Source organism: Somniosus microcephalus, chromosome 1, assembly GCF_052327205.1.
Source record: "Somniosus microcephalus isolate GS21.2 chromosome 1, FLI_Smic_1.0, whole genome shotgun sequence".
Taxonomy (NCBI): domain Eukaryota; kingdom Metazoa; phylum Chordata; class Chondrichthyes; order Squaliformes; family Somniosidae; genus Somniosus; species Somniosus microcephalus.
In genome coordinates, this window is record NC_140987.1 from 263,258,906 (window position 1) to 263,275,037 (window position 16,132).

The 16,132-nt window shown below is 47.0% G+C and overlaps 1 protein-coding gene across 2 annotated transcripts in view; it reads right to left on the reverse strand.

Moving 5' to 3' along the window:
- LOC147124789 (A-kinase anchor protein 2-like) overlaps window positions 1-16,132 on the reverse strand; it is a 289,543-nt gene that overhangs the window by 159,233 nt on the left and 114,178 nt on the right. The window contains exon 1 of one of the 2 annotated variants that reach the window (XM_085993216.1): window positions 9,975-10,172. The exons of the other annotated variant lie outside the window; for it this stretch is intronic. Coding sequence (XP_085849342.1) covers window positions 9,975-10,037 — 63 coding nt within the window. The 5' untranslated portion in view covers window positions 10,038-10,172. Of the gene's footprint in view, window positions 1-9,974; window positions 10,173-16,132 lie in introns of those variants that run through there. 2 annotated transcript variants of the gene reach the window in all.

The window sequence follows — 16,132 nt, forward strand, 5'->3', positions numbered from 1 at the left end:
GCCAGGAAAACCCCACCCGCCAAAGTCCCCACGAACGCCACAGCCAAGGAAACCGTGGTCACCGGCTCCCCAGTTTAAAAGGGTAGCCTCTCGAGTCAGGGATCGGTCTGAGGGCAGAGGTCCAAAGGAACAGGACCGGGCAGCCACACCGAAGGGAGTAGTGTGCTGCAGCCCCAACAGGGATTAGCCTGGCCGCCCGGAGATGGGCAGCGGATGTACATAGTTTCTGTAATGTAATTTTAGTTATTGTTAAGTTTGGGTGTTAGTTTAAGTTTATACGAGGTGATTGGTAGTTTAAGTATTATTGTTAAAGAATGTTTGTATTGAGTCGAGGTCGCAAGACTCGACTATGTTTTACTCAAGCCAGAGAATCTTCTCGGGACCTGGCTATATGCTCGTGTCTCTTTACAGAAGGGATTTCGAGATGAGGAAGGTTCTGCTCCTGCTCGCCCTGGTAGAGGTGAGCATCAGTGACCGAGGAGATGTGGAGAACTCCCACATCTTTGGGTGTTCAGGAGAGAGAGCACTGATCGTTACCGCAGGGGGTCACGAACGGGGTGTGGAGGAGCTCGCTATCTACTTCCACGAGGGAAGGTGGCCAGGGTGGCTGGGGTCCAATTCGACTCAGTACTCCAGCCAGACCGGGTTCACGTACGGGGAGGCCTCCCTCCTGTGCCCCAGGGTACAGGTCGTTGCTACAAGGGTCTGTGTCACCGTGGGAAAACGTGTATGTTTGACATGCAAGGGGCAGGTTTCTTTGGATAGGTGGTGGTGGCTCAGAAAGCTGAGCAAGGATATAGGGAACCCCGCAGTCGATTGGGAACGATTGGGTAACAATACCCATCGGATGATTACAGGGACCCGAGGGGGATTGAGTGTGTGCTGAGACAAGTGGTGGGAACCGTGTTGTGTCCGTGTGTTGATAGAGACACTGAAGACAGGAGTTGGTTTCACAGGTGTTTACTAAACAAAGTCTGGAGGGGAACTAACTGATACAACACAATATACAGGCTTATATAGCCTGAGTGACCATTACCGGCATTACAGTACACATGGGGCTCTTAAAGGCACATACACTACAATTCCTCCCCTTTTAGCCAACCAGCACATAATATTTTAAGTAATCATTAATTACATGTTACAAGAAAAATAATCTACACATTGCGGCAGTTAATTAATTATAAGTCAGTCTCTCTGGAGGCTTCCTGACTCGGTCCGGATAACGCCTCGGTGGTGTAGTAGCTTCTGGTGGTATAGTAGGTTCTTTTGGCAAGGCTGATTCGGCTTGAATGCCAGTGTCGGGTTCATCGGGTTCCAGTATCACCGGATCGGAGGTAGATATGGGTATCTCTACTTCATCATTAGGCATATAGAGTTGTGGTGTAGGTTGTCCCTTTTCGGATGACTCTATGATTTGGTCAGCATGGCGCCTTATTATGCTTTCTCTGATGTCTACAGTATATATCAGCGGTCCTAGTCGTGTGCAGATAGTTCCAGGCTGCCATTTCTCGGTACGGTAGTCCCAGGCCAAAACTTGTTGACCTATCTGGAAGGTTCTAGTTGGCCTTTCATTCATGCCTTGAAATTGCCGGTTCTCCACGTCCCTTCTGATGTTTGGCTTGATCAAATCCAGCCGGCATCTTAGGTTTCTATTGAAGAACATCATGGCGGGAGTTTGGTTTGTAACCATATGTGTTGCATTCCTGTATGCGAACAAGAAGTTATCTACCTTATGCTGAAGTTTTATGTCTTCATTACCCATGGCCTTTATGGCCTTCTTGAAGGTCTGGACAAACCTTTCAGCCAATCCATTGGTGGCGGGATGGTATGGGGTGGACGTGTAGTGCTTAACCCCATTGTTTTTTAAGAACTTCCTGAATTCTTTGGACACAAATTGCAGTCCATTATCAGAACAGATCTGTTCCGGCAGCCCATTCCTGGCAAATATGGTCCTTAATACTGTGATGTTTTTTTCCGTGGTGGTGGAGGACATCTTTATTACCTCCGGCCACTTGGAGTGTGCATCAACCGCGATTAAGAACATTGAGTTCATAAATGGACCAGCAATGTCGATGTGTACCCTTTGCCAGGGGGATGAGGGCCACTCCCATGGATGTAGAGGGGCTTGTGGTGGAGCATTTTGGACCTTCTGGCATCCTAGGCAGCTCTTGGTCATTTCTTCGATATCTCCATCGATACCTGGCCACCATACAAACGCCCTGGCTAGGTTCTTCATTTTCACTCCACCCAGATGCCCCTCGTGAAGCTCCTTTAGAACTTTATCCTGGAGTTTGGGTGGAATCACCACTCTGGATCCACACATCAAGGTTCCTCGGCACACTGACAGCTGTTCTCTTCTTTGCGAGAATGCTGGTAACAGTGGTTCGCCATGTGCTGGCCATCCCTTCACTGTTAAATCGTAGACTCGAGAGAGAGTCGGGTCATTTCTAGTTTCCCTTTCAATGGCAGAATTTGTTACTGGTAGACATTCGACTATGGTAGAGTGGAAAATCTCCACTGGGTCTACGGTAGGTGCTTCTTCTACCGTTGGCAACGGTAGGCGCGATAACCCGTCAGCATTCCCATGCTGTTTTGATCCTTTGTATTCTATGTTGTATTGGTGTGCCCCTAGAAAAAGGGACCACCTCTGTAGCCTTTGCGCTGTCATAATGGGAACACCCTTTTTAGGGTTGAATATGGAGATGAGTGGTTGATGGTCAGTCAACAAGATAAATTTTTGTCCGTGTAGGTAATGGTTGAATTTCTTCACTCCCCATACCAGGCTGAGTGCTTCCCTGTCGATTTGGGCATAGTTACGCTCAGCTGAGTTCAATGGGCGTGACGCAAAAGCTGTCGGCCATTCCGAGCCATCAGGGAATTTATGTGATAATACTGCTCCTACGCCGTAAGGGGATGCATCGCACGCCAGTCTGATTGGCAGTGATGGGTTGTAATGAGCCAAAACTTCTTTGGACGTGATTAAGTCTTTGCATTTATGGAAGGCACGTTTACAGTCTTCGCTCCATTTCCAAATTACTCCTGTTTGTAGCAGTTCATTAAGAGGGTGTAGAAGAGTTGATAAGTTCGGTAAAAATTTATGATAGTAATTTATTAATCCCAGGAACGACCTTAATTGTGAAACATTTTCAGGTGTTGGGGCTTTTATGACCGCTTCAATTTTTTCAGGTGACTTATGCAACCCTTCCTTATTAATTATGTGGCCACAATATGATATTTGTTTCTGGAAAAATTCGCACTTGGGGCGATTTGCTCGTAGGCCCCGTTCTCTCAGCCTAGTGAGCACCTGCTCCAAATTGGCAAGGTGCTCGTTGTCGTTTTCTCCTGTTACAAGGATGTTGTCTAGGTAGCATTGAGTCCCCGGAATCCCTTGGAGGACTTGCTCCATAGCTCTTTGCCAGATAGCTGGAGCGGATGCTACTCCGAAAACCAGTCGATTGTACTGGTACAGGCCTTTGTGTGTATTTATCGTGAGATACTTTTTAGAGGCCTCTTCAACCTCCATCTGTAGATATGCCTGTGCCAAGTCAATTTTGGTGAAACGTTTCCCTCCGGATAGTGAGGCGAAAATATCTTCTATCCTCGGAAGAGGATACTGTACCGTGTGAAGGACCGGGTTTACAGTCACCTTGAAGTCTCCACAGATGCTAATTTTTCTCTGTTCTTCAGATTTATCATTATTCAACGTTTTCTTCATGACCGGGACGATGGGTGTTGCCCACTCGCTCCAATCTATTTTGGATAATACGCCTGCCTTTTCCAAATTCTCCAGCTCTGCCTCGACTGCTGGACGAATTGCGTATGGCGCCGGCCTTGCCTTAAAAAACTTGGGAATTGCCGCATCTTCCACTTTTATTGAGGCGGTGATGCCTTTCAAGATTCCTAGTTTCTCTTGAAACACTTCCTTGGCGTTGGCCAAGATGTCTTTTAATCGTTCAGGTATGACGTCATCATCATTTTTTTTCCTTACTGGTCACCGTCAGTGCCTGAATGGAGTGCCAGTCTAAACGTATTTTCCTGATCCATTCACATCCCAACAGTGGTGGACCACCATCTTGTAGAACGTATAAATACAACTTCTGTATTTCCTTGCCGTTGTATACAACAGGCACCCTTATTTTTCCTTTGGGATATACTTTCTGCCCCGTATATGTTTTCAAGATAATGGATGTGTCTTTTAAAGGTATATGCGGAAATAGCCGCTCGTAATCCCGTCGATTTATGACGGTGAGAGCTGATCCTGTATCTAGCTCCATTTTAACTGGGGACCCTGCTATTGTGAGGGTAACCCAAATGGTCTGATAATCTTCTTTGGCAATTACATTATGTAATTTGAGAGAGCTTAGTCTCTTGTTTCCGGAGTTGCTATCGCTCTTCTGGTCTTCGGAGCTACTGTCCGTCATCATTTGTACCTTTCTGTGCTTTTCCTTATTGATTTTTTTTCTGTTAGTGGGTTTTTTGTTTCCAGATCGGCATACACGTGTAATGTGTCCCATCTTTCCACATTGCCTGCATGCTTTGTCCTTGAACCAGCAGTCCCTCTGGTCATGGGTGGATCTGCCGCAGCGATAACATCTCTCGAAACCCCGTGTCATTTCATGGGTGCCGAAGTCCTGTGGCTTTTGCTGTATTTCTGCAGCTCCTCTTGCACTGAAAGCCTTGTCCAGTGTCAAATCTTTCTCAGAAAGTAGCCTTTTTTGTGTTCCTTCATTTAGGAGACCACAGACGAATTTGTCTCGTAGAGAATCTGCCAGTCCTGCCCCGAATTGGCAGTGTAGGGTATCAACAATCTCCTTAAAATTCTTGTCCATCGGTTCAGCTGGAGTGATTAAGTTTCGTAACAGCTTATATGTCTTTGCGCCCATTAGATTTAGAAGTACTGAAGCTTTTTTTTCATCTTCTATTCCATTTGCGGTGCAATATACCTCCACTCTTTCCACATATGTGGTCCAATCCTCTATCTTGTTAGCAAAAGCATCAATATTGCCAGACTTAGGCATCCTAGAAAAAAAATGGCGCTTCCCGTGCTTCCCCGCCGCTGCTGCCGATGACAACGCTGTTTCCTGTGGTTTCCGTTCTTTTTATTTATTTATTTACAGTTGGAGACTCGTTCCCGCCGGAGTCTCTCTCTAGGTCTGAACGCCGACCTGCTTGCAGCGCCGGCCGTCTCCCGAGTGCTCCGTCCCCGTCTGTTACTGCTTGCCTCCACTTTCGCTGCTTGGCCTAGCTGCAGAGCCAGCCGCTGGAGCACCAGCCCGACGCCCAAGAAGGATTATTTCAGTACCTGCCACCAGCTTGGCTAGCTGGTGAAACCACAGCTTTTTCTTTTTCTTTTGAACTTTGGACGCCAGGGGAATCGATGTCCTTGAGGTGCTGCCGAATTGCAGGTAAGTCCGTTTCCAATTTGTCGCCACTGTTGTGTCCGTGTGTTGATAAAGACACTGAAGACAGGAGTTGGTTTCACAGGTGTTTACTAAACAAAGTCTGGAGGGGAACTAACTGATACAACACAATATACAGGCTTATATAGCCTGAGTGGCCATTACCGGCATTACAGTACACATGGGGCTCTTAAAGGCACATACATTACAAACCGGATCAGGGGATTTATGTCTGTATGTGGGGGTCAGAGACGGTTTGCCCCACAGGCATATCCATCATTTTCCGTCGGCAATGGCAAGATGCCGGGGAGGGGGTGGAGTGGGATTCCAGCCTGCATGCGTGCGCGGTCCCACACTCCCCGATCCCAGTAAATGCCACTGAACTTGTGACCCACCCCCGTAAGCCCCTGCCCACAACTCAGGCAGCAAGGACACACAGGGAGGGGTGCCCTGCCACCACCAAGGGACCAGGAAATGGGCTGGTACTAGTGCCGATGGAAAAGATGCGATACCAGGAGGTACACTACGCGGTAGCTTCCGTAATCCTAAACCTTATCGAGGTACACTTACCTGAGTGGTGCCCCAAAGAGACAGAACAGCTATACCAGGCCCTGTTGAGAGAAATGTTTAGGAAATTCTACGAGTTCGATTTTGCCAATGTAGACAAGACAGAACTGTACACTACACACACGGAATATTTTGGTAATGCGGGGAGACAAAGAAGGGGAGCCTGGAATGATGTTTTCACAGCGTTTAACACAGGATCCTGTGTTATAAACAGCCTGGAATACATAGAATTGCAGACACAGATAAACAGTTTGAAAACACAATTGCAAAAAATCTTAATGGATGAAAATACCGTAGTAGGTTCAGAGTTACACGAGGACCAGGCTATGATGGTCCATTTAAAAGAGATCATTGCTGAGCTGGAGAAGCATACCAAAATTGTAAATGCCCTTATAAGAGAGGACAGGAATGCTTCAGATCAGGCTGCACAGAACGAGGTGTACGTACTGTACGGGGCATGGTTGCTAGGCGAGGGCCGCAGTAACCTGGAGGATTTAAAACAGGGTTTAGTCCCCTCCTGGATCAGCAACAAGCACCTCGCAGCCCTCCATCCATTTGAGAATGCATTAGGCCCGTGTCAACTCCGGCTAGCTTCTGAGGCCTACCCTGTCCCAGTAGATTGTGGGCGCTCTAACCACACTATCATGGGGACAGTAGTGAGGATGCGGTCATGGGTGGGACAGCCCGACCCGCGCCGGTATACAGGGTAGAGAACATTGGAGTCATTCAAGTGGGTGCACACATCCGTTTCACAGCGGTCCCACCTTACGTCATAAAGTGGGAGCACGCTATGACAGGTACTGACCTCTCGGGGTGCTGGAGCCGGGGAGCACACATAATACTGTGTCCCCAGCACTTGAACGCCTATTCAAAACCACAGTGTGGGTTTAAAGCTGCTGGCGCAAAACCTATAAACTGTACCATGGAGGTAATGGCACAAGACCATGTTCCCCCACAGGTAGCATATATAGGAGGTGGGACATATTGTGTCACCACAGGTGTGCCCCACTACCAGCATGGACAGCATAGCTGGTGTCCGGTAAGTGACAGCAGTTTCTGCTTTAAACCCGAGGCAGAAGTTCAAGTGGCCCAGGAACGAATTGTCCCCATTCCTGAACCCTCCACTGTTCACCTCACTGTAAAAGAGAATTTCACCAACCTGCAAAAATATGTAGCACATTTCGGCTACGAAATCCCCCCTCTTCCAGAACATCTTACCAAGATACTAAAAGCAGTAATAGTCTCACAAAAACATTTCTACACGTTAGAGCAGAAGACAATAGAGATAGGGGCCAAGATATTGGATATTGTACTTCCACCCTGGTGGGACATTTTTGAAAATATAGAGGTCCCTTCATGGGTTAGAATGGCTTCCCACATCCTCGTGGTTTGCCAGCTGGGAATAGTATTGTACCTAGTGTGCACTCAGTGTAAGGGAAAAGGCCAATACTAGAATTCCGAAACCAAAGGACTTGGAAAGAGCATTATGTTAAGGTGGAGGGAGATACACCTGTTTGAATCTTTTATTTTGTATATTTGAATAAAGATTGTTGTTTTTTTGCGTTTTTGTTGTTTTTAATAAAGACTTTGACGTGTTATTTCTAATAATGTGTGTGTACCAAATGGTGCAGGGTGTTGGACCCCCTCCATGCTTGGATGCGTGTAAACAACTGTATTCTGCCTATGTATGCTTGTGTACACTACATTTTTAAAGAATGGGAAATGTGTGTGTCATGGGATTTTAGATAGGTAATTACAGGGAAGATTGGCTGTGGAGGGTTGGAATTTTGCTCACCTTCGCAAGTATGATACTTAAAGCGAGTTTTAGTATCAACAGGGGGGAGTGTAGGGTTCTCAAAATTCCCACATTCCCCAAAGTTATTCATAAAGGGACCCTGAAGGACAAAGTTATAAGGGAACCCTAAAGAAAATGGCTTCTGGACCTTGTGGCAGAAGCCTGCAAGATTGGAAAGCAGGGCCCTGCAAAAACGGCAGGTCAAATTCAAAAGGGCTTTTGAAAACCCTGACATGCCTGGGCCTGTGAAAGACTTGTTATTTCTGAAAGCCAGACAAGTAGACAATGCAGTATACGCATTCTTAATCAACACAGGAAAGATTTAATCTTGAACCCATCAAACCTTTGCATAAATAATCGGTTACAGTTCGAAGTAGCTACCAAGCCAGGAAGACACCGATTAAACATTATGAATAACAAACACCAGGACATTAAAGATCATTTAGCAACGGGGCAACCACCCAAAAAGCAGTTAAAGTGAACGGCTATAATCACTTTAACGAGCCCGCCAAAAATCGGACAAAGTACTAACCCTGATTTGGCGCGCAGATAACGAACCTCCGAAATAGTATAACTGTAGGCCCACCGGCGACCAAAGGTGTGCAGTAACCAGGTGCAGCAAGCGGGCAAGCGAGGCGAGATGAACGGCGGGTCGACGAAAAGCAGAGAAGGGCAGTGTGGAGAAGCGTTGGGGGACAAGCAGGCACACACTCAGGTCCAGGGATACTCAAAACTCCAAGAAGCAGACGACCACGAGCACTGCGGTAACAAAGGGCCGGGTAAACTATACCTTTGGATCATTACCACTGCACAGGTAGTGATCTAGGCCACTGCGACCGAGCGAACACCGAAGACCGCCAACCAAACCCCAACCGCAACAAAACTTCGATGACCAGACCACCACCAGAAGAACAAAACCCGAAGTTTTCCACTCTACAAGGTAAAGTACCCAACAAAGAGTTTACTCCCTATCCCTAACGGAGGAAAAGAGGGGACTTTACTCAGGCGACTCCACCACCACGCCCTGGGACCACGTGACGATGGCAGGCCCCAAAGGACACAAAGAACGAACCCCAAAACCGTAACCGGCTTGATCGACAGGATTCGACCTGTCCAGAAACCCTTATTGGTGAGCATAGTCCCCGACCCCTCACAGCACAATTTAGTTAGATATTGGGGGTGGGACAAGGGTAGGGGGATTATTACTGTGATTTTTCCCTTGATGTGCCGTGTGTTCCCCATTCCTGATTAAGTGTACTTTTGTAAGCCTGTAACTATTCCAGTAATTTCCAATGTTGTAATTTGATTGTGCCTTTTAATAAAAATACAGTTTTCTTGCACCAAACCAGTTGTCTACTCCAATTCTGTATCGCCGCCTGTACCTAAGTCCGGTGTCTAGAACCCAGGGGTGTGGGAGCGATTCAAACCGCTCAGAGACAGTCAGGGGCGAAGCTGACTGCGCACACGCCACCCCCTACACTTTCGTTTCCCTTCTCATGCTTGATCAGGTATCTACTAAAACTCGCTTTCACAGACACATCTCTTTCTTCAGCAACGGTCTCTGGCTCCGACTTATTCCATGTGGATTCCAACTTAAATTCCACCCTTCATATTTCGGTTCCACTCATGATTACAGATATCTCCATGATATTCCATGTTACAACCACAGATCTTTCCCTTTGTTCTCCCCTGCCGCCCCTCACCAAACTGCCCAACCATTTCCCCCCTGCCCCTCCATTTTTCCCTGCCTCTGCACTTGAAATCTCTAACTTCTTCTAGTCCTGACGAAGGGTCATTGACCTGAAACATTACCTCTGTTTCTCTCTCCACAGCTGCTGCCTGACCTGCTGAGTATCTCCAGCATTTCCTCTTTGATTTAAGTCAGTTGGTTTGCGTTGCCAGTGAAAGACCTCCTGTGCTCAACAGCCCGCAGCCCACTTTTCAAACACTCACTCACAGCATTTCCAGCGATCACACGGGACGACTGGAACACAACCAAGACCATGGCCAATCCGTACTTTCTACAGAACTTCAACGATTACTTTGGTACCTTTAACGTGAATTTGACGGAGATGCAAAATGAACGTTTGAGAAACCTGAAGGTAAACGAATAATGAGTTTGGTTTCTAAATACAACAAAAATGGATTCCCGTTGTCCATGATGATTTTTTTAACAGCTGCTTATGAGTTAATAAAAGTATTCATTCTCTTACCCTGAATCCTTGCTCCATTGAATGGCAAAGCACTTGCCATGGTGACAGGTACCTGAACATCATCAGCAACAATAAACTATGAAGCAAACCCTGAGTCGAGGTTTTTATTTCCAATATATTCGCAAAGCATGCAAGACTCACTATAGGTATCTGCTACCCTAAGGGCTTCCGTGTAGAGCCAATGCACTTTGGCACTATGAAAATCTAAACAAAGCTGCCAGTAAGAAGCTTTCCTTCACTAGGGCTGAGCTTTACATCAAACTCAATTAGGTGAGGTGGGATTACATAGAACATACAGCACAAACAGGCTGTTCGGCCCAACTAGCCTGTGCTGGTGTTTATACTCCACACGAGCCTCCTCCCATTCCACCCACCTCATCTCAACCTTTCAGCATAACTTTCTATTCCCTTTTCTCTCATGTGCTCGTCCAGTTTCCTCCTGAAAGTATCTAAACTATTTGCTTCAACCACTTCCGGTGGTAGCAAGTTCCACATTCTAACCACTCTCTGAGTAAAGAAATTTCTCCTTAGTTCTCTGTTGGATTTATTAGTAATTATCTTGCAATTATGGCATCCAGTTTTGGATTCTCTCACAAGTGTAAACATTCTCTCCACATCTACCCTAGCCAACCTATTAAATCCGTGTGTTAATGGAGACACGGAATGCAGGAGTTGGTTTAACAAGTCTTTACTGAATGGAGACAATCTGGAAACTGAAACTACAGAAGCCTGCCAGGGCCCTTTATACAGGGATGGTCACTGCCGGTGCTGCAGTCTGAGACCAGTTATTCCCTTAAAGGGACATACACAACAATTCCTCCCCTTTTAGATAAACAGCACACAACATTCATTTAACAACTAAATAATAACTAATTACAATTACAATTACGGTTGCTAGATACATTAGTTGAAGTTAAGCAATTATAAGTTCAGTCTTTGAGGAGGCTTCCTGATTCTGTCTGGATAACGCCTCTTTGGGATATCAGGCTCTTCTGGCAAGGTTGAGTCGGGATCAATGTCGTTGTTTGGTTCGTCTGCTTCCAATATCACCGATTCTGCGGTAGATGCAATTGGTACTTCGGTTTCATCGCCAGGTGTATCAGATTGTGCTGTGGAGTTGAGGTTTTCCAGTGACTCTAGAATCTGGTCAGCATGGTGTCTTACAATGCTTTCTCCAACGTCCACGGTATACATTAGAGGTCCTTGCCGTGTACAGATCGTTCCTGGCTGCCATTTCTCTGTGCGGTAGTCCCGGGCCAAAACTGGTTGACCTATCTTAAAACTCCTGGTCGGTCTTTCATTCATGTTCTGAAACTGCCGGTTCGCCACATCTCTTCTGACGTTTGGCTTAACCAAATCCAAGCGGCATCGTAGTCTTCGATTGAAGAACATCATGGCTGGAGTTTGGTTGGTAACCGCATGTGTCGCGTTCCGGTAGGCAAACAAGAAGTTTTCCACCTTGTGTTGTAGGGGTATATCTTCATTACACATTGCCTGGATAGCCTTCTTGAATGTTTGAACAAACCTCTCGGCCAATCCATTAGTGGCTGGATGATATGGGGCGGATGTGTAATGCTTAACACCATTGTTCTTTAAGAACCTCCGGAACTCTTCAGACACAAACTGTGGTCCATTGTCAGAGCAAATCTGTTCAGGCAGCCCATTCCTGGCGAATATGGTTCGTAAGACTGTGATAGTTTTTTCTGTGGTGGTTGAGGACAGTTTTATTACCTCTGGCCACTTTGAATGTGCATCCACCGCAATTAAAAACATCGGGTCCATAAAGGGACCAGCAAAGTCAATGTGCACCCTTTGCCATGGAGATGAGGGCCACTCCCATGGATGTAGAGGGGCTTGTGGTGGGGCGTTTTGGACCTTCTGGCATCCTGTACAGCTCTTGGTCATCTCTTCGATTTCTCTATCGATTCCCGGCCACCACACAAACGCTCTGGCTAAGTTCTTCATTTTTACCCCTCCCAGATGACCCTCATGAAGCTCATTGAGCACTCTATCCTTCAATTTGGGTGGAATTACTACTCTGGATCCACACATCAAGGTTCCTCTGCACACTGACAGCTGTTCTCTTCTCGGCGAGAATGCTGGCAGCAGTGGTTCGCCATGTGCTGGCCATCCCTTCACCATTAAATCATAGACCCAGGAGTGTGTCGGGTCATTTCGTGTTTCCTTTTCGATGTTTGCATTCGTCACAGGGAGACATTCGACAATAGTCGAGTGGAATAACTCCACTGGATCCACTGCCAGTTCTTCTTCCACCATCGGCAACGGTAGGCGCGACAATCCATCAGCATTCCCATGCTGTTTAGTTCCTTTGTACTCGATGTCATATTGGTGTGCCCCTAGGAAAAGGGACCACCTCTGTAGCCGTTGTGCCGTCATTATCGGTATGCCCTTCTGAGGGTTGAAAATGGAGACGAGAGGTTGATGATCAGTTAGTAGAGTAAATTTCTGACCGTGCAGGTAGTGATTGAACTTCTTCACCCCCCACACCAGGCTGAGGGCCTCTCTGTCAATCTGGGCGTAGTTACGCTCGGCTGAAGTTAACGAGCGTGACGCAAAAGCTATCGGCCTCTCAGAACCATCAAGGAATTTATGTGACAGTACCGCCCCAATGCCGTAGGGAGATGCATCACACGCCAGTCTTATTGGTAGTGATGGGTTGTAGTGAGCCAATACTTCTCTTGAAGTGATTAGGTCCTTACTCTTCTGAAAGGCCCGCTTACATTCATTGCTCCATTTCCATGCTACTCCCGTTCGTAGTAGGGCATTCAGTGGATGCAGAATTGTGGACAAATTCGGCAAAAACTTATGGTAGTAATTCACCAATCCGAGGAATGACCTCAGTTGTGACACATTATCAGGCGCTGGAGCCTTAACTACCGCTTCAATTTTGTCAGGGGCCTTATGCAACCCCTCTTCATCAATCACGTGGCCACAATACGATATCTGTTTCTTAAAAAACTCGCACTTGGGGCGATTGGCTTGTAGCCCATGTTCACGTAGTCTAGTGAGCACCTGCTCTAGGTTGGCAAGGTGTTCACTGTCATCTTCACCTGTCACTAGGATGTCGTCCAAGTAACGCTGAGTCCTCGGAATCCCTTGCAGGACTTGTTCCATCGCTCTTTGCCATATCGCCGGAGCTGATGCTACTCCGAATACCAGTCGATTATACTGGTAAAGACCTTTGTGAGTGTTTATCGTGAGATACTTCCTAGAGGATTCTTCAACCTCCATCTGCAAATATGCTTGCGCTAGGTCAATTTTTGTAAAACGCTTCCCTCCGGATAGTGAGGCGAAGATATCTTCTATCCTTGGAAGAGGATATTGTACTGTGTGAAGGACTGGGTTCACTGTCACCTTGAAGTCCCTACAGATGCGAACCTTCCTTGGCTCCTCAGACTTATTGTTTAACGTTTTCCTCATGACAGGAAGGATGGGTGTCGCCCACTCGCTCCAGTCTACCTTAGATAACACGTCTGCATTCTCCAGATTCTCCAGCTCTGCCTCGACGGCTGGGCGAATTGCATACGGTACCGGTCTTGTTTTGAAAAACTTGGGAATTGCATTCTCCTCTATTTTTATCGAGGCGGTTACGCCTTTAAGAGTGCCCAGTTCTTGTTGAAATACCTCTTTGGCGTCAGCTAAGATTGTTGACAATCGTCCAGGAGTGACGTCGTCATCCTTTTTACCAGCCACCGTCAGTGCCTGAATGGAGTGCCAGTCTAAACTTATCTTTCTGATCCATTCACGTCCCAATAACGGTGGTCCACCATCTTGCAGAATGTAGAAATACAATTTCCGTATTTTTTTGCCGTTGTATTCGACAGGCACCCTTATTTTTCCTCTGGGGTATACTTTTTGCCCCGTATACGTCGTCAAGACAATGGATGTCTCTCTCAAGGGTATGTGTGAGAGTAGCCGCTCGAAGTCTTGTCGATTCATGACGGTTAGAGCTGATCCTGTATCCAATTCCATTTTGACTTGGGACCCTGCTATCGTGAGGGTGACCCAAATGGTTCGGTGATCCTCTTTTGCGATTACGTTGTGAAGTTTGAGACAGCTTAGTCTCTTGTTCCCGGATTCACTATCGCTCATCTGGTCTTCGGAACTACTGTCCGTCATCTTTTGTACTTTCCTGTATGGTTCCTTAGTAGCCTTTTTATTGTCGTTGCTCTTCTTCTTAGACCTGCAAACTCGTGCAATGTGTCCCATCTTTCCGCATTGCCTGCATATTTTGCCCTTGGACCAGCAGTCCTTCTGGTCATGGTTAGTTCTGCCGCAGCGATAACATTTTGCAAATCCCCGTGTCATTTCGTGGGTGCCGTATTCCTGTGGCTTTTGTTGTATTTCCGCAGCTCCCCTTGCTGCTGCTTCGTACGATACTGCCACGCTGAAAGCCTTATCTAGCGTCAGCTCTTTCTCTGAGAGTAACCTCTTCTGTGTTCCTTCACTCAGGAGTCCACAGACAAATTTGTCCCGTAAGGTATCTGCCAGTCCTGCTCCGAACTGGCAGTGCTTTGATAGCTTGCGTAGTTCTGTAAGGTAATCAGCATTGCTCTCATTTTTATGCTGATTTCTCCTGTGGAATTTAAATCTTTCTGCTATCAGCAGCGGCGTAGGATTTAGGTGTTCCTGTAGGATAGCAACAATTTCGTTAAAACTCTTCGCCTTCGGTTTGGCTGGAGTAAACAGGTCCCGCAATAGGCCGTACGTTCTTGCGCCCATTAAATTTAGCAATACCGATGCCTTTTTCCCCTCGGCTATTTCGTTTGCCTCGCAATATACCTCGACTCTTTCCACATACGTGGTCCAGTCTTCTATTGCATTATCGAAGGCAGTGATATTGCCAGTCTTTGGCATCTTGAAAATCTAAGATGGCGTCTCCCGCGCTTTTCCTTCGTCCCCGATGTATCAAAATGGTGCCTCCCGCGCTTTTCCTTCTTCCCCGCCGAGTTAAGATGGCGCCTCCCGCGCTTTCCCGCCGCTGCCGCTGCTGTCAACGCCACTCTCCATGGTATTTTTATTATTAACCGTTCCCGTCGTGGAGCGGACCCTCTGGGACACTTCCCTCCCTCTTCTTAGGTCCGAACGCTGCCCAGCTGCGAAGCACCGGCCGCGCCCTGTGTGCTCCACCCTCTCTCTCTCTCTCTTTGCTTCCCGACTCGCTGCCCGGCCCCGTTGCAGAGCCACCCGAACGAGCTCTAGCCCGCCGCAGCCCAGGAAGGATCAGTGCACTACCTGCCACCAGCCCGATTAGCTGGGAAACCACAGACTGGGGAACCAAGCCTGGCTCTTGACAGTCTCCCCTGCAAGTTTTCAATCCGATGATTTGGAGGGCGGTTGCCCACGGTCAACGCCCGTTTCTCGAGTTTCTTTGGTTATTTTTTTTTTTCTTTTCTGGCTTCGACCTTCAATAATGTCGTCTGAGGTGCTGCCGAGTTGCAGGTAAGTTCGTTTCTTACTCGTCGCCAGTATTAAATCCGTGTGTTAATGGAGACACGGCATGCAGGAGTTGGTTTAACAAATCTTTACTGAATGGAGACAATCTGGAAACTGAAACTACAGAAGCCTGCCAGGGCATTTTATACAGGGATGGTCACTGCCGGTACTGCAGTCTGAGACCAGTTATTCCCTTAAAGGGACATACACAACACAACCCATTCATAATTTTAAAGACCTCTATCAGGTCACTACTAAGCCTTCTCATTTTTAAAGAAAAAAGCCCCAACCTGTTCAATCTTTCCTGATAGTTGTAATCTCTCAGTTCTGGTACCATCCTTGCAAATTTTTTTTGCACTTTCTCTAGTGCTTCTATGTCCTTTTTATAGGATGATAACCTTTGACCCTGCCCACTCCTCAGTACTAACAATGGATGCAGCCTCTCCCTGCGTTAGTCTGCACCACCTTATGGATTGAACCCAATCACTCAAACAAAAGCACAGCAGGCTAAACTCTTTTGTCGTATAACAAAATGTAGCTTCCGGTTGGTAGTGGTTGCAGTTCTGCCGCCCTTAAAGTTGTGTTCATTTATCAAGCCGATAAAAAGTGCATGGGTTGCCACTGTTTAGGTGAAATGAAATGATTCTCCACCATTGGCCCTTGATTAGCTGACAAAGAGACTGGGAGAGTGATGCTTTTCC